General features: G+C 41.5%; 1 protein-coding gene across 1 annotated transcript in view; it reads right to left on the bottom strand.

Moving 5' to 3' along the window:
• Positions 1–2,373: 2,373 nt before the first annotated feature.
• LOC311517972 (uncharacterized protein) overlaps positions 2,374–19,265 on the bottom strand; it is a 41,176-nt gene continuing 24,284 nt past the window's right edge. The window contains exons 7-10 of the mRNA XM_084623333.1: positions 18,352–18,450; positions 8,361–8,467; positions 5,361–5,490; positions 2,374–4,844 (exon numbers count right to left, since the gene is read on the bottom strand). Coding sequence (XP_084479459.1) covers positions 4,789–4,844; positions 5,361–5,490; positions 8,361–8,467; positions 18,352–18,450 — 392 coding nt within the window. The 3' untranslated portion in view covers positions 2,374–4,788. The remainder of the gene's footprint in view (positions 4,845–5,360; positions 5,491–8,360; positions 8,468–18,351; positions 18,451–19,265) is intronic.

The raw sequence follows: 19,265 nt of genomic DNA, 5'->3' as shown, positions 1-19,265 counted from the left end.
AGCCATGCCACCCCGAGTCTGGCAGCACCAATCCCCGTCTCCCAAAAAGGCTGAAGGTGGTTCCTTCAAAAAACCCAGCTCCTTATTTTATTAAATAAACAAGTAACTGCTAATGTAAATGTTTATCAGAGTCAATCACATTATTTGATGAAATGTCTAAATATTTAATCTTACAGAAAGATAGTGGAAAGAGCGGGGCTTTGAGTGTGGACTGGACTTTCCTTAAAATGGACACAAGCTTTTAGAGTAAAAGCAAAATATGAATACTGTATATCATAGAAAGGAAACCCTTTAAATAAATTACCCCACAGGGAAAATGTTTCTGTAAGTGACTTGCAAGATAAAATTCTAGCTTCACTGAAGTCAGTAGCAAAACTCCCACTGAATTTAATGTGACCAGGATTTTACGTATAGTTTATTAGGAAACTAACCTTTGCACTGAGATAGACTCTTTTGGAAAGAGAGGGGGGAAATTACGTTGTTCTGAGTTCAGGTATCTCTTGCTTCAAATTCCCTCATAAAAATCAATCGCTCACATCAAAAAAAGAGACTAATTCTGGAAAACTTGCATTTTTTTTTAATGTTTGTCCAAATAAAATGAATCACATTGAACTTTGTGGCTTTTTTATTCTTCTTTTTTTACTAATCTAACACTGTCACCTTTTGAGTCCTTTAATGTGATACTCCAATCCCATATACTTTATGTAGTTAGATTATTATACCTTGCCTTTTACTGGTAAGAAGCCATTTAACTCATCTTCAAACTACTTACAACAGCTGGATCTGAAGGTGAGGGTTAGTAGGCAGGTGAAATATGAAGTGAGCTGTAGCTCACGAAAACTTATGTTCAAATAAATTTGTTAGCCTCTTAAGGTGCCACAAGTACTCCTTTTCTTTTTAGGTGAAATATAGGAGTTTTAGGTATAGGGAACGTACGACAGAGGGTCATGTAAACCTTTTATTAACATGAGGTTGGATGCCTACTTTATTCACCATATCTTCAGGATTTTTGGATGTGACACATCACAGAAAAATTCTCTTGCAATTGTTTTATAATTTCTAAAAATGTTATTCAGACTATTTTTCATAATGCCTTGCCTGTAAAGCTTTAGTTACCATGTGTCAAACTGTATAAGCCTGAGGAGGAACCATAAAATCCTCTAAAAATTATCTGATAATTTTTTTGTACATAAAATGTCAGAAATATAAACTCAGATATCTCATCTACTGCATGGCTAGCAGTGAGCACTGACTCCCCTTGGAAACTGGCAATTGCTCCTCAATGGTAAGATTACTTTTTCTAGGCCTGTGGGGCCACGAGATAACAGACTTTACAGTCATGACATTTTTATTTATAGAACACAGGCACTGGTACAAGGCTGAATCTGGTCTGTCCTGGGTGTCAGACCACAGTAATATAGCTGGCTGTGAGGGTCAGAATTCTGCATTTAGGAGTAGTAGGAAAAGTCATTTCTGTGACAATTTGATTTTTTAACATTTTGATTTTCTCTGGCTTGTGGTTTGGAATGTTGAAAGTAATCCTGGTAGAGATGGATTAGTAGGTTGTGCAGTTTCACACATGGTAGCAATAAGGGAAGATGTAATTAAGACAGGGCTCAGGCAGTTTTACCTGCTATGTAACCTGACCCTTAACCTACACTAGCCCTTCCACCGCTCATACCAGTAACACTGACACCTTTGGTGGTGAATTATAGCCAAAGTATACTAGTGTACAAGCAGCCTTGAAATTGTTCATGCATACAGCAGGGTATGCTCAATTAATATTGTAGTCTTGGGGACATATACTCCTCACTATGGCATTTTGTATAACTATTCATTTCCACATTAATAGTACGTAAGTTTAGATGACACAATAGTATGAACATCTGAGCCCTGTCTACATTACAGTGACCACTTACTACCACTGGGGAAGCCACACAAGTGGGGAAATATGGTTACAAGGTTTGCTAATGTGGCCACGGTCCAGCTGACTTCAGTGTGAGTTGTATTATAATCTGTTTCTTGTTACTGTCAGACTCTCAGCTGTACAAGTGAATGTCATTTGCCCACTGCATGTGTTCTTTTATTCTAACAAAAGAAAAACTTCAATGCATTTTCCTTAAAAAAACACTGTTGAGAGATTTTTCCATTCTTGAAAAATGGCTTCACAATATCCCTGTGGAAGCCTGAAAACGAAACATTTTCTCACCGAAAAGCTTTTTTCCTCCAGCTCTCTTTCTCTCTAACACACACTTATTACTGGAGGGTTGCTCAGAAATTACTCGGCTGTTGCCAGTGATTTTAATATTTTTTATTAGAAAAAAAATAAAACATTTCACTTTGGAAATAAAACAACATTACACAACATTGCAAAGTTTGCAGACAGACACATAGAAAAAGGTTGGTGAAATTCTGAGTCTACCAACCTTATTAACTTCTCTTACATCTTTTATTAAGATATTTTTCTTTGTATTCAGCAATGGAAATTATCTTCTGCTGCTAAATAAAGATTTCAGGTAAAACCCTGGCCACAGTGGAATTAATGGGAGCTTTGCCATTGATTTCAATGGGGCTAGAATTTTACCTGTTATTTACATATTTAATTAATCCATCCTCTAAATCCTAATCCTTACCAGATTTGTTTTCCCAATAAGGTCAAGTATTTTCTTGTTAGTTTTATGCATATGTATTAACAAATTTCTTGTCAGGGAAGACATTGTTTGCTTTATTAGCCTCATTCATAAATTGCCTATATTTTCTCTTAACTGATATGTAAGCATTAAGATATGCAAATTCTAAAGTGTACTATTGAATGAAAAATATCCTATGTGATGGGGAAAAAAGCCCAAAACTATGTGTCTGACTCTGAACTAATCTTATTTTGTTCACCTTCAGGGCATATTGCAAGGCTCATTTATTATCTCTGGTTCTGTGTGAGGAAGGGGCTAGATGGGGCGCTTGTCTGTGGAGGGAGGGATGTTTTATGGTAGTAGGTTAGCTGCTGGTATTACTTTGATTAACTGTATCTTTAATTTGTGTCAAAGGTGCTTAGACCATAGGATAATTGCTCTTTTACAAAATTGGTTAGTCTCCTAGGTGCCACTAGTACTCCTTTTCTTTTTGTGAATACAGACTAACACGATTATAAATACAGTATTTCTGTGCAGTAGTTTCTTTAAGGGATACTAATGCTTTAAATCCTACAGCATGGGTGAAAGCCAACATGTAACCATTCAGGGGTTTAGATAAGATTACATTTACACAAATACATTGGCAACAGGGACTGTGTGGTTCAAGGTATTGAGGTATGGAGCTTTTTACCTCTAGCTCAGTGGTTCCAGTGTGAGTGCAGCTGGTAATCATAGAATCATAGAATATCAGGGTTGGAAGGGACCTCAGGAGGTCATCTAGTCCAACCCCCTGCTCGAAGCAGGGCCAATCCCCAATTTTTCCCCGAGATCCCAAATGCCCCCCTCAAGGATTGAACCCACAACCCTGGGTCTAGCAGGCCAATGCTCAAACCACTGAACTATTCCTCCCCTCTAATGACTCCAAGCTGTTAACAGCTGAGGGTGGCCTATGTGAAATGACTTTTGTGATGTCAGACCAACTGGGAACAAATGTCCATTTTACACCCAACAGTAACTGGAACCCTTTTTAGCAGTTTCATCAGAGTTCAATAGGCACAGAGACTGAATAACTATCATCTCACCCATCGAGATGGCCTTGCCAAGATGGATCAGGGTTGAGGCACATTCTCTGGGCAGTACAGGGCAGCATTTATAGTTACTGCTGTGTTGTAGAAGTTCTGTGGATAAAGAGCCACCAGTGGTGTCAACCTTACACCTTTCACAGACTCCTGGCATTTAAGGTAGAACAATTTGCTTTTCTTTACTGGATATTTTCTGTTTTAAATTGCCCTTTGAAGATGAGAAGTATATGCCCTTCACTATAAAAAACATCAGATTTTTTTTAACTTTCATCTGGATACTTGGCTTATGATGTTAGAAATTAAGTAATAAAATGGTAAAAACTGCCAAACTGCAGGTTGGAAAAATATACTCAACAAGATCTCTCTGGCTAAAATACAGTTATAGCAAAAGGATCATGCTTAAAATGTCACTGTGTTAGGTAAAAATCCAACTTCAACAGCTGCAAGGGGTTAAAAAGATTCAAGAGAAGATTTGCGGGTGAGCGGTGCTGTTCTTCGTAGGTCTAACAACTGCTTTCTTATGACTTACATCTGCTTTAGCATGTACTACCCACCTTCTGTACATTATTAACCTGTCAATGAGCACACCTGCTCACGTCACATTTTAAATTGCAAATGGAGGCTGGAATAAAGGGTGGATCCTCTATAGAATTTAAATACAATCGTAGTCATTTATGGATTTTGACTAATTCTGTAATGTCATACAACATGATAAGTTGATAAGTAATAGGACACTGAAGGTTTTAATGCAAATGGGCTAAAACCTACTCAATAGTTTTCTTTAAGTGATCAAGGGCAGTGGGTTGTTTTTAAACAGCAATTCTGTTTCAACACCAACTCCTGCACACATTATCATGGTTCATTCTCTCTCTTCTCATACACACACACACACTCACTCTCCCTCTCTCTCTTCTTCTCCCACTCACTGTTCCTGTTCTCCTCTTCTCCCATTTATTGGGATTCTTCTAGATCCTCTCTTTGCTTTGGGCTCAGTGCATCACCACAGAAAGCAGAACTCTTGCAGCTAATCAGCACACGTGCTATTTGGTTTTCACACTGTCAGCTACACAGCCCCATCAAGTCTCTCTCCTCATTTTCTTCCTCTTCCGCCTCTCCTTTTTACCAGGTACATCTGCCATACAAACAGCAGCACTGATTATAAAAAGCTTCCACACCAAAATCATGTTCCTGGACAAAACCCAAACAATTTCCAACGTATGATCCTTCTTGTTGTGCATATGTATTTCTCAATGGACACCTGCTTACCAGGCCTGAGCCAATGCCCACTAAAATAAATGAAAGGACTTTCAGTAACTTCAGTGTGCTTTGGATCGGGTACATATCTATCACTGTCACCCTGTTTCATTTAAAAAAAATCCTGCAGAGGTCCTGATCCTACTCCTATTGAAATCAATGGGAATTTTGTCATTAACTTCAATTGGAGCAGATGCAGGCCTTGTCAAAGAACAGCTGATTAAACAATGTTATTGTGCTTTTCTATAAAAGTGAACATATACATCTAAAGAAAAAGGCCATTAACATTTTAGTTAAAAAAATTAATGAATAAATAAATAAATGGATAAACACTCCTGGGATTACCAAAAATTCTGAAATCACAGTTCTTTAAAGTGCAAAAATAATCACTTACCATTATGGGGTAAATTGTTAGCAGGGTGCTCGGGTATTTTGAAAGAGGTACAGATAGCATGACTACTGTGTTTCATAGATATCAGCTCCCTTGGACCTTCCTCTGTTCTCATTTCCAAACCTTGCTGAGGCTTTAAGGATAAATATGAAATAATATGCTTAACTAAGCGTATAAGTTAAATGAGGTATATGCAAGTATAAAATATGAAAAAAATGCAAATATAATAAGCAATTCAAGTATTTAAAAGAAACATAGGACAAATCTAATTTTAAAAGGATTAGACTTAGCAGCATGTCATCTACCCAGCTACTATGTTTGTTTTAGACAGGAGTCAAGTGTTATAACCTTTTCTCATCGCTACCTTTGCCCTTATTATCCTCAGTGCATGGAAGAGGAGCAAAATGCTTTCAGGGAGAGCTGTAGAGCAGTCCAATTTTTGTCCACAATCCTGCAAGTTGATAACTGGCAACAGTCCACAAAACTCACTGATGAGGCACAGAGATTCTCATGAGCAGCTATACCTGGATCTCGACTTGTACGTTTACATTATTTATATCTATTTCTGTATGAATAACTTGCACAGCAGCCAGCATCAACATTTGGGATTAGCCTGAAAACCAGTTTTTGCCACTTTCTCCCCCAAGTGTAACCAACTTCTGTTCCCCATGATCACACCAGTATACACAGGGCAGGCCTAAGGATTCTGGAGTGATTTATGAAGGTATTTCTTGGAGATACATGCCAAACTTCAGTGACTAAATTGACACCAATGTTTGTGTGTATGAGAGCTCTTTTAGTTCTCCAACCTCAAAGCTTCCTGCTGCAAAAGTGGAGTCTAGCTGCTTGTTCCTTCCAAGTCTAGGAATCATGTAACACTGGTTTATGTTTCCAAAGCTATCTTTGCAGCAACACAGTGGACAGCTGAGGATTCCCTTGCATAGGGGAAGCCTCAAGTGGTGTTGAGTTATCATAACTGGATCTAGGGGTGTGTAGGATCTCAAACAGGTTAATGCTCAGGGTAGCTAGCCCGCTGCAGTTACATTTGTATTTTTAGCAGGCTAGCTCTATCACAGCTAGCACGGATATGTCCACTTGGGCTAGAAATTACACCTTTCAGCTCCAGAGTAGATATCCCTTAAGTCACCTCCTCACCTTGCAACTGCCAATGTAGGGGACATGTTGAGGGGAAAGGGCATGGCTGTACTCCAGAGATTCCTGGCTGTTACAATGACCCTTTGGGGAACCAATACCAGATGACATAAATTGGAGCACTCTAAAGGTTGCTCTAATGTAAGCTGGGGACAATATCAGACACTGCAGCCCAAGCAGTTGAGGGAGCAAAAAAGTCCCAAAGGTTAGGTCTTGCATACACAATCCCACAGATGGACTCTTATAAGGTGTGTGAAAGGCCAAGAATATTGTACTGCTGTAAATGTTCAGAGTTAATTTACTAAGTCCAGGTGTCTGTTGTTAAAGTCAATTAAAAACTCAATATATTTTGGTTGGTTTTCTCCACATCCCTTTCCTCAGAGTAGCAAGTACTTTTCAGACTGGTGGGCGAACCGGTATTCTCACTTCATAGTTGTGACTTTTAACACCAACCATACCAAGTGTGCTGAGATGACATTCTCCTCACCCTGCAGGGCTCTCTATGGGAACTCTCGCTGTGTAAACTTGTAAATGGCATAAAGCTGTTCCTGTTTAATCTTAATTGGTGCCCAAGGTCTCATCTATACTATGGAAAATTCTGTCAGGTGACCTGGTTACAACATTGCAGCCCCCCAATTCAGTTAAAACCCAGCTCAGGATTGCAGTGCAGACAGAGCTGAAGTGTGTTTTAAACATGTCTCAGAAACATGTTACAGCACTGGATTTTCCACGGTTAACACAGCCTGTTCCTATCTACACTGCAATACTGAACTATTTTATAGCCATGTTAGGGGAATACCATGTTGTGACAGGGTCCCCTTGACAGTATACTTGCAACTTTTTTTGGGGGGGCCCTCAGATCCTCACAGCAGAGAAGACTATCTGCATCCATTTTTAGCAATTAAACTCAAAGGTGTCACTTCAGCTCCACCCAAGTTTTCCTGGGGTTCTACTTTCTTTCTTGCCATTTCAGAGAGACAGGAACAAATTTCCTCTCTGCCTTTTGGCAAGTCCTAAGCAGCACTGAAGACCCAGTATCCTTTGTTAGAGGAGGCTGGGGATAGCTTTCTCTAGAACCATGTGCTGATGTAATGGATCTGCGGGTCCTTTTTCTATGGAAACTCTCTTTAGAGCCTCTGACTTGTGTTCAAGCAGCCCAAGTGGGATCTAATAGACTGGTCTGAGAGAGCTGCCTGCAAAGAGCTCCGAAAGCTCTTCTCCATCCACTCTCAAAGAGTCCTGCCTGGACTAGTTGATAAACTTGACAGCCTTTGCCTGGGTTTCTAGTAGGAGAAGGAGTTTAGTCAGCAAGCATTGTGCCTTGGGTTGTCTGCCCAAGTTGTGAACATGTCAGTTTAACTCAATGCTCTCATTTGAATATGTACCTGTGAACAAAATGGGAAGGTGTGAAAATAGGTTTCTTGTGTTTGCTGTGGACTTTGATCAGTTAGGGCTCAGACATTCTGGAATGTCAGCCTCAGTAGGAGTGCTTTTCTGCAGCATGGCAAACAGACTGAACACTGATTGCACGTAACAGCACCACCACACTGCTGATAAACTCGCAGAAATCAGCTGACTTCAGATTTATGAGGCTGGATTGCAACTAGCCCCCAAAAGTAAACACACGGCAGTGAGAGGAGGAGGAATTGGCACAAGGAGCCTTTTCCTCCCACTGTGCCCTTGGGTCAGTCCTAGCATGACATGGGAATGCAGTGCCTGTGCCCACCTGCAGCACTAGATACCCCAAACAGGTCGCGGAGGGGTGATCTCACCGTCCAACCCAGGCTCTCCCTTGATTGCTTTTCACTGAACGTGGCAATGCTCACACATTCACGTACGTCATTCCCTCACCTTCTCTCTCTCTGGTCCTGTGCACGTCTCCTCCTCTCCCAGCCAGTTTCCCCACTCCTCTGTGGGAGCATTCCAATCGGAATTGAGGTCAATTGCTAAGGGATCATCTGTTAATATAACCACATGAATGAATTACATTCAAATCTATAATGTTACTTCCTCGGCCTGTACTAGCAAAACAAACATTACGTAAAACATCTAACATCTCACTGTCTGCACAAGGGAATGTTTGTATTTGTATCGTATTAAAAGTGTGTATCAATTGAAGGGATTAAAGGGATGTGTAACAATAAGGGATTAAATTCTTCAGGCCAGAAGCACAATTAAAGGAAGACACAAAAACATGCAGACAGTCTGTAAAAGTCTCTTTCACCATCCCCTTTGGGAAACAGGCTTTACAAAACCTGATATTAACAGAAATGTTTTCAAGGATTTTTTTTTTTTAATTTCATTGAGAACATTTTATTTTTAGGGGATTCCCTGAAGTGTTTGCAGAGACTGCAGCATGATGTTAGTGCAGGGGCTGGCACTGCGATGTGGTCCACATCTTAACAGACAGATTGTTTCCTGGACTATCTTCTCTTCCATTCACAATGGTATAGATTCCCTGTAGCAACTAAAGCAATTGCTCTGAGGGAATTGTAATATTAGGAAAGGATTTAGGCATTTGTAAATGTCCTCAATGCAATGCATCTTTTCCTTTTCTGAAAGAAATTTAGTCACTCTCTTGATTTCATCTCCCTTTTCCATCTATTCCAGTGGGCCGCATGCGGCCCATGAGGGTAATCTGCTGGCGGGCCGCCAGACTGTTTACATTTGCACAGCCTCCCCCAGCTCCCAGTGGCCAAGGTTTGCCATTCCCGGCCAATGGGAGCTACGGGAAGCAGCTCCCCATATCTGATGGCCTGCCAGTGGATTATCCTGACGGGCTGCGTGCGGCCCGTGGGCCACAGGTTGCCCATCACTGTTCTATTCTGTTTCTCATAGTTGTAAATAAAGAGAAGTAGCTGCAGCATCATGAGCCAGATTTACAATGTTATTCAGGAGCCTAAAGATGCAGATAGGCACCTACTGGGATTTTCAAAGGCACCTACCTCCCAATGATTTCAATTCACTGTATAAGAGTTAGGTGCCTAATGTGCGAAAGCACCTTTGAAAATTCCCCCTGGCACCTATCTGGAACTTTAGGTGTCTAAAACCTTTGAAAGTCTAGCCAGCTCAGTCACATGCCAGCTCTTCACAGACTACCAGCAAGTGGTCCACCAACCAGTCTGAGAATCACTGTGCTAGTGACCGAAAACCAGAAAGCAAAACAGACCAGTCTAATTTCTTTGTCCAAGTGAAGGGCAAAAGGCAAACTTACTGAACTGCAAGTGAACACCAATGGGAGGAAGAAGTTTGGTGGAGTGAAAGAAAGAATGAATATACGATAAGATGCATGTATTATAAACCATCATTTTAATAGTAATATATTAAATAAGGCCCTGATCCTGCAACTACCCACCCACTTGCTTAACTTTAAGCATATGCGTAATCCCCATGGCTCACTTCCCTCCAGGAATGATGTATATACTTAAAGCTAAACATGTGGTAAGTGTCTGCAGGATCAGAGCCTTAGTGATACAGTTATTACTATTATTTACCTCAAAGTTACTGTCCCTAAATCTGTTAAATCATAAGCTGTTTAAATTCAGCTCACAATAAACTGAATTTCATTATAAAAATTTTCATAATTTGTTAGATTTTACAGGGGAAAAAAAAAGAATTAAATGTACTTATTCTAAAGCTTTGGCTTAAGACCCTTTCAGTTTTACTGCACATTTAGCCTCCAGCTGCATTAAACCCTCCTGCAATAGTATTATAAACATTACTTGTAACACAACCAGTGTTTTTAGATCTGCAACTGTACCATCTTGGGCCATCTCTCAAAAACTAAACAGGGTAAAGCCTGGCCTAGTCAACAATTCAATGGGAGACTTCCAAGAAAACCAAAGTATTTCTATGGGAAGTCTCTGGTGATTCAGTATGCAGTTGTGATAGGGTTTGGGAGTGCAATGCAGACCAGTGAAAGGTTGTGTCATCACTTGCCCTGCAACCTTGGGTGCCTCAAATGCTTTGCTACTGTAACTCGCTGCCTGGGATATTCATAACCAACCTACAAGCATGCAGGTCACACCTTGAGTGTCTATGTATAGCTGCAGCCCTGGTCCAGTAACTCTGACCACAGCAGCCTGCCAGTAACACATCACAGTCACACTCTGGCTTCCACCAGCCTTGGTTACAACCAGCAAGGTGATTCCAACACGCTCACAGTCTAAAATTTGCACAAAACCATGTGCTCTGCAATGTCCAGCCCTCTCGTGGACGGTTCAGAGAAGTGATAAGGCCCATTTGGTCCTCTAAACACACAAACCCCTCGGCTTGCCACTTTAACTGGAGTTAACATTCACTTTCATTCAAACACAGCTCTGTTGGTTTTGATTATTAGTAAAACAAGTTAATTAACAAAAGAAGACAGGGTATTAAGTGAGTTCACGTGTACGAGAGAAAGTTAAAAATGGTTACAAGCAAATAAAAGTGAAAACATGCATCTAAAAGTCTAAAAATTAATCTAGGAAAGTACAATCTTTGCCTCAGCAGGTTTCTCACCTATATTCAGTCTCCAGAGTCTTCAACCTCCCTTTGGTTGAAGGACCCATCTTTCTCAGCTTGCAAGAGCTCTGTTTCCTTATGTCTGTCTAGTGATGGATGCCAAAGATGGCTTCTGTCCTTGCTTACATTTCCCAAAGTTCAATGACTTTGTTTCAAGAGGCAGGATGACCTCATGCTGTTCTTCCCTTCCTGTGGGCCTCCCATCCCCCCTGTATGTAAATGGTCCTTCCATTGTTTTGATTCCACCATGCTTAATTTACATAGGAGACAGATAAACAGGCTGCCGTCTCTCCTGTCTGGGAAGGAATTTGTTTATCCCTGTTTGGCCACAGACTTTAAAACATAATATCATTAACTATCCACATTTCCTCATAATGTTAATACAGACATTTCACAATGGTATTAATCACCAGTGTGTCATTAGCTTTCAGAAAAGACCTCACTCTACACACTTTTATAATACAGTAACATTGTATACAATCAGTTGATTCAATTGCTTATCACTTGAGGTTCGGCCCCCTTTGTCTTTACAGACCAGCAAACTTTTGGAGTATATTCTTCTGTAGGTTGCTCCTGAAAGTAAAGCTTATTCAAGTTGTGAGGGAGGTGACAGAGTCTGGTGGTGAAGGAAGCTCCATGCTCTTTCCTCCCCCACTTGTGTTTGCTGAAATGCAAATTGTTCTGTTTCCTGCCATCTCCTCCCACTGCCGTCTTGATGGTCCTGTTTACTGCTTATATGTAAATATGGACCTTTGCAGTTTTTGCCTGAAGAAGATCGGGCTGGTGAAAGGATCAAATACACATTCCTTTGTCTAAGCAGACCTGTTTACCAGCTCCCACGACAAGCTTGGCTTATACACACTTTAGTCATAAATCTAGTACATATCTTAATACCCATTATGTGCATACATCATGCAAGAATATTTATGATCAGTGAGTTACTGGTTTTCAAAAGATACCTCACAAGGCATATTTCATTCAGAGATTGTTACAATTCTGCGCAGTGTGTGAATAACGGGGTGCTTAGCATAGGCACAGTTTGACTGCTATATCTGGGGAGGCAAAGCGTGCACACACGCATGTGCACCCTGAAGCCAGTTCCCTCGACTCACTGATTCTCTCCCCCCGCCTAGAGTTACACCGGGGCTGCCAGAGCTGGCGGGGACGGGACAGCCCAATGGAGGAGCCCCAGCTGCTGCAGCGATGTCGCTGCTCTGATGCTGCTGCGGCCGCCTCCCTGCTGGGGCTGCTGCTTCCGCCAACGGGACGCCACATGCCAGGCTCCTGCTGACCCCTGCCCATTCCCGTATCCCCCTACCTCTCCCCACTGTCCTCGACCTCACCCGAACCCCCAGCCCCTTCTCTTCCCCCTTCCCTATCCCAGAATCTTCCCCCCCTTGCACTGCATTTACCCCAGCCCCACCCCGGCCCCCTTGCCCTGCCCTCCCTGCACTCACCATTGTACAGGAGAAAGGCGGGCACTAGGATCCAGGAGGTGGCGTTGAGCTGCCAAGACAGTGACACAGAGCACAGGAGAACAGTTGCTCCATCGCACCCATCTGCTCCTTGCCAGCCAAAACGTGCGGGGGGCTGGGAGGGAGGAGGAGCAGCATGGGAGAAAGAGCTCCACTCCCAGGCAGACCGAGCAGAGCAAGCCTTGCAGGGCAGCTCGGCGCTTGCAGAAATGGGGAGAGAGTGTCATGTGACCCTGCTTGACACCCCCATACCCTTCGCCTCTGTTTGGGGGGGCAATGCCTCCCTGTATCTGCCCAAATTACACCCATGGTGCTTAGTGTCACATTAGTATGCTTCCCTCTGGGTCAGTAATGAACCAATTCCCTGTGGCACTGGGGGTACTGTGCTGCTAAATGTGCTGTCTTCTGGATATTATGTAAAACCAAGATCTTGATGATCCCTTGTGGTCATTAAAAAATCCCTTGAGCACTTTCACAAGAGCAGGTCCATTAACTATGATTAGGACCCTACCAAATTCGTGGTCCATTGTGGTCAATTTCACGGTCATAGGATTTTAAAATATTAAATTTCATGATTTCAGCAATTTAAATCTGAAATGTCACAGTGTTATAATTGTAGGGGTCCTGACCAAAAAAGGTGTCGGGGGGAGGGGTGCAAGGTTATTGTGGGGGGCTTTGCGGTACTGCTACCCTTACTTATGTGCTGCTGCTGGCGGCGGTACTGCCTTCAAAACTGGGCAGCTGGAGAGCAGCGGCTGCTGGCCGGGAGCCCAGCTCTAAAGGCAGAGCGGCCGACAGCAGTAGCGCATAAGTACGGATGGCAGGGTACGGTATTGCCACCCTTACTTCTACGCTGCTGCCTGCAGAGCTGGGCCCCCAGTCAGCAGCCGCCACTCTCCAGCTGCCCTGCTCTGAAGACAGTGCAGAAGTAAGGGTGGCAATACTCCAACACCCCTAAAATAACTTGCAACCCCCTGAAACTCTCTTTTGGGTCTGGACCTCCAATTTGAGAAATTCTAGTCTCCCCCCATAAAATCTGTATAGTATAGGGTAAAAGCACACAGAAGACCAGAATTCATGGGGGTAGACCAGATTTCATGTTCCGTGATACGTTTTTCATGGCTGTGAATTTGGTAGGGACCTAACTATGATGTTCTGACTTGTTCCAGTTTGGTTAATTACTTGCTACCTATCCACATTCTCCTGCAGTTTCAGCTGGACATAGCAGGATTCTTTACTTTCTGCCCTAAACTGTTGTGCAGTGCAGTGTTGCTGTCAAAGAGCTAGAACATGCCACTTGGAGAGCTTTTCAGTGCTGGCTGAAGTGTTTTCTGTACACACTCTGTAATTTGTTACGTGCTTTAAGATCCTTCAGGATTACTATATAAATAAGGTATTACAGTAGACCCTCAGAGCTATGAATACCTCAGAAACGGAGGTTGTAGGTAACTCTGAACAAAACATTATAGTTGTTCCTTCAAAAGTTTACAACTGAACATTGATTTAATGCAACTTTGAAACGTTAATATGCAAATGAAAATTGCTGCTTTCAACCATCTTAATTTAAACGAAACAAGCACAGAAAGTTTCCTTAGCTTGTCAAATCTTTTCTTTAAAAAGAATGTTCTTTTTTTTTTTAGTAGTTTATATTTAACATAGTACTGTAGTGTATTTGCATTTTTGTTTTGGTATTTCTGCTGCTGCCTGATTGCATACATTTGGTTCCAAACAAGGTGTGTGATTCACCAGTCAGTTCATAACTCTGGTGTTCGAAACTCTTAAGTTCTATTGTCTAAATATTATCAGAAGTTACTGACTCTTGTGAGCAGGAAGCTGTTCCAAACTCAAGCAAGAAAAGCTCCTTACTTTCCTGTTATTTTACCACTGCAAGAGGGCAGTTAGCTATGCTTCAGGCTGGCAGGCAAAAGAAGTAATAAGAGATGGAGTGGGAGGGCAGATCTATATTACGGGGTTAAGTTGACCTAAGTTACACAACTCCAGCTACGTAAATAATGTAGCTGGAGTCGACGTACCTTAGGTTGATTTACTGCAGTGTCTGCACCTCGCTGGGTCGATGGGAGAAACCCGCCTGTCAACTTACATTATGCTTCTCATTTCGGTGAGTACCGGAGTAGACGGGAGAGCGATCGACCCCTGGTGGATCGATCATCGTGTGTTGATCCCCTGGTAAGTGGAGACAAGCGCAGAGAAGAAGTACTAAACAGGCAAGGGAACAGATGCAGTGGGATCTGGTGGATAGGTGGGGTGGGAGGAGCCAAAGAGGATGCAGCTTGTCTAGCCCAATGGCTGGGAAGAGCGGCTGTAGTGCTGAATGGGTGGGATGTAAGGATGTAGCTGGATGAAGCGGCAAAATAGAGTTACAGCACACTGGGTGCCACCCTTTGATGAGAGAAACTGATTCTGATGCATCACTATAGTGTTTCAGGAAACCATTTAAAAGTTTTACACTCTACAGGCTTCAGCCAACTGCTTTTGACCCTTTGTAATCAGGGTCTCTTCTCCTCAAGGTGACCAACTTGTTCCTGTGAGATCTTGATTTGCTGAAACACAATCCTCAGTGGGGGGGGCTCAGGGCTGGGATGCAAGGCTTACCTGGGGGGGGGTCCCCCAGAAGGGCGACGACAATTCCCCTCCCTCAGCTCCTAGCTCCACGTACTGCCTCTGCCCACAGGCATCGCCCCCGCAGCTCCCATTGGTCATGGTTCCCAGCCAATGGGAGCTTCAGAACCAGGGCTTGGGGTGGAGTGGAGGCAGCACGTGGAGCTAGAAGCTGGGGTCGCCGCTTCCCAGGAGCCATGTAGGGAGCCTGCCCCAGCCCTGCCAACTTCCCCACTGCCCCGGGCCGCCCTCCTGAGCTACCCCCCACCGCCTCTCAAGTTTTAGTCAGGGGTATTTAGTAAAAGTCATGCACAGGTCACAGGCCATGAATTTTTGTTTACTGTCCATGACCTGTCCATGACTTTTACTAAAAATACCCATGACTAAAACATAGCCTTACTTATAAGTGTTACAGATGAAACGGTTTCACTAAAAATGTTTGAACTAGTGTCAAGCAGATAGAAGGTGTCCTCACTCTGCATGTTCCTTTGGAATAATTTGCTACATATGAAAGTCATAGGTGAATCCAAGACTGGAGACTTTTCTTTGTCTGAATGGATTCTGGTTATTCTCTTGACATGAAAGAATTGAAATGCATTTTGACTTCAGTGCAGAATGAAGAAAGCAAGTCATGAGACATAGGGGTAGCCTACAGGTCCCCAAGAAAATCTGCCTTTAGCAGACATGATGGTTTTAATGGGACAAGGCCAAGTCACCAGTTAAAAAGGCAAACTGCATGAAAATGAAAAATGCTGTATTTACTTAGTAGAATGTTTTACATTCTCCAGAGTCATCCTGCCAGACGAGCTGTTACACTGATTGCAGTTTGGATGCAAGTCTCAACCCTACCCACCCTCTGTGCAATAGGTCATTATTTTTATCATGGATAAACTGGAGCAGAGAGGGTGACTTGTCCACGAGCCAGTGGCAGAGCTAATAACAGAGCCCCAGGCTCATGACGCCTAGTCCCTTGTTCTAACCACTATGAAGTCCTACCAAAAAATTGCTAGGGAAATTAAAAGAAATTGATTGACTGTATTCCTCTGGATGTGTCGAAGTAACATCTTGTGGTCTTCAAGTTATAAGTAACATTTTTAGTCCTCATATCTGAAACAGTTAATAGGCCTTGTTTAAAGAGCTAAGTCACTTGCCAGCACAAACCCTAATGCCAGGCATTATCTCAGCTAAATCGAAGGAATACATGTTAGTGACTTCCCCTTCATTTTGCTATCTGATCAATGCTGCACAATGCAAATCAAAAATAGTAATAAATAATAATAATAATTACAAAAAAGCTGCTGTATGCAGAAAACCTTCCATTTCCTCTTTCAATTAAATGTACAGTGAATAGCAACAGCTGCAGAGTTCACAGCTATATATTCAAGCTGTCAGTTAAACGTGATGCTATTCCATGGAAGCAGAAAAGCTCTGTTTCCCTGTCCAACTGGGAATCAAACACAAAATGCTCAAACAGTAGCATATGTCAAATAAAATACAAAGAAGTACCAATGGAAAAGCCACCTATGCTGCCATCCTCCTTACTCATGTGTAGCCAGGACTATGCTCAGAAGTTATAATGCCAAGTGTCTGGCATATCTAAACAGCTCCATCAAGATAAATAGAGTGCAATGAGCTGGGAACACTTGTTTTTCTTTAATAAAATATGTTATTTATAAAATCCAGTGACAGGCAAGCTGTTGTGTCTGTTCCAGAATCTTAATTAGTGCTGGGCAGAAATGGAAAGATGGCAGCAGATTAATATCTGCTTCCTCTATTCAGGCAGTCATTCTGGATTCCTTTTTAGTTAGGATGACCATAGAAGTTAGAGATGAAAGAGGTCATGCAGGATAGAGTACCCCACCAGCAGAAGTATAATTAGATACTTCACTGGATCTTAGCCAAAAGGTGCAGAGAAGAAGCTACCAGATACCCATACCACTTGTGCCAGCCTCACCTTCCAAGATCTATATAGGTCTTTCCCACAGATTCTAAAATTCAAACACTATCCAGTAGAAAACCTTGGTTGAAATCCTGCCTTCAAGTAAATCAATGGGAGTTTTCCTACTGACTTCAATGGGTCCAGGATTTCTCCCCTTATGTTTTAAGGGATACTAACAGGATCCCAAATTTAGGTTCTGGTTTTTAAAATAAGTTTCTTGACAGAAGTTAATACATTTTTAATTATTTTTTATAAATATATCAATGAAGCCATTTTCCCCCAAACATTCCAGCATCGTGCTAGTGCGTGGGAACCAAGATGCCACATCAACTACAAGCTGTCCACTTTAGTTTCACCATCTAAGTTGAATGAAGCGAGAAAAGTAAACAAAATATATAAAGTACATTGATCACAATGATCCCTTCTGGCCTTAGAATCTATGAAATAATAAAAAGCAAATCTAACTTTAACTTGTTTTTAACATTAATAACCTATGTTGACTAGTAACACATTTTTAAAATACAGAGAAATCATATCCACAGTGTTTCTTTAACCCTGTGGTTTAAACAAACAAAGCTCAAAATTCATGCTGAAATTCTATTATTAAAACAAATCTTTAAAAGAGATACTGTCAAGTCAAATTTACTCCCAAATTTAGATTTCGCAAAACCCAAGCTTTTATGAAATAAAATGTTTCTGTGAATTTAAAAAAAAAATCCCAACCGAAACTTAAAAACAAAGAGATGAACAATTCCCTGAAATGTCTGCAACCCAAACACCGCAGCACTATGCTAAGAACCTGGAAAAGAAACTGATTAGAAATGTATTGTAACTAAAGTAAAAATGAACAGTCTTGTTCAAGATGATAGACGTGCACAAAGTAAACAACCAGGATAAATGCTAAAAAGAAAATCTGATTTGTAAACTTCATTCAGTTCTAATAAACTAAAGTGTTATTTATAAAAGAAGCAAGAAGGAACTTTTCAATTACAATTAACGATATTATTAACCATCAGCCAGATTTTTGGAGGTGTAAAGCACTTGCACTTCTGATTCATTTCAGCTAGAGTTGGGGGTCCTCAGCACTTTGGAAAATCAGGCCCCCATCTGAATTTTACCCTGAGTGCGCACTGAATTCCGCTCACCTTCCTCAAGCAAGCAGTCCCCCTGGCCAATAGATACTTGGTAGATAGTCTCTTATTTCTTTATGCTCAAACGACAAAGGCAAAAAGCAACCTGCATTCATCTCTCCACAGACAATAAACAAACAAACAAATCAATCAATCAATCAGAAAATTGAACATACGCTGCCCAAGCCATGCATCATCCACTGTGAGGAAGGGTAAGCTGGCATTCCAATTATATTTGGAGGGGCTGTCCTGAGATGATTTACTCTTCAGATTACCTGAATAGAAACAAGTATGCCTTTTAATAAAAAACAAAAACAATCACTTAGGTATATTCACATTGTTAAGGCCAATTAATACTTTCCTGATCAGCACAGCTGCAGCATTATGGAATTTAAGCTGCAAAATTAATTTATGTTGCTCATAACACTGAACTTATTTTAAAAGGCTGGACAAGAACAGTACATGATTAAATTACTATCAGAATATCCCTCTGAACAGTGATTGAACATGTATTGTTCAAAGTCGTAATCTGTTCTGCTGGCAAATGACTTTCAGAGACATCAAATTGAAGTTTTAGTTCCTACAAAACAAAGACCTCATCCATTATACACCTGGTAAAAAGCCAGATCCAACTCCCTATTCAAGTTAACAGTAAGACTCCTATTGACTTGAAAGAGAGCTGAATCAGGTCCACAGTTATCCCTTTTTACATGTAATGAAAAGTAGGACAGAGAGAAAAAGCTCATAGAAAGAAGGAAGCCAAAGCTTTGCTTGATGATTATTTGTAAATAATTGAAAGTGCAGAGTTCACTCATACAAGTGCTGAGTAACTCCTTACAGCACATCAATCTTTTAAAATACTTGTATTATGGATTAGCTCTTCTCATAATATTTTTTCTTGTTTATTCTTCTTCATGTCCAAGATTATGGTTTTTGTGGCCTTTTTTTCAATCTTCCCCTAAATATTTGTTCTGTTTGTGCAGTTCTGTCCTGTAGCAGCTTGCCTTTTTGATGCTGTCACTAATGCAGATGAGAGCAATGATTTTTGTCTGTCTCGTGTTGTCTGTTATGAGATGCCCCAGACCACTGT

This window comes from Lepidochelys olivacea, assembly GCF_965140295.1.
Source record: "Lepidochelys olivacea isolate rLepOli2 genome assembly, chromosome: 3".
In the NCBI taxonomy this organism is placed as follows: Eukaryota; Metazoa; Chordata; order Testudines; family Cheloniidae; genus Lepidochelys; species Lepidochelys olivacea.
Note: the sequence above shows the minus strand (reverse complement) of the source record. Positions and strands in the feature narration are given on the sequence as shown.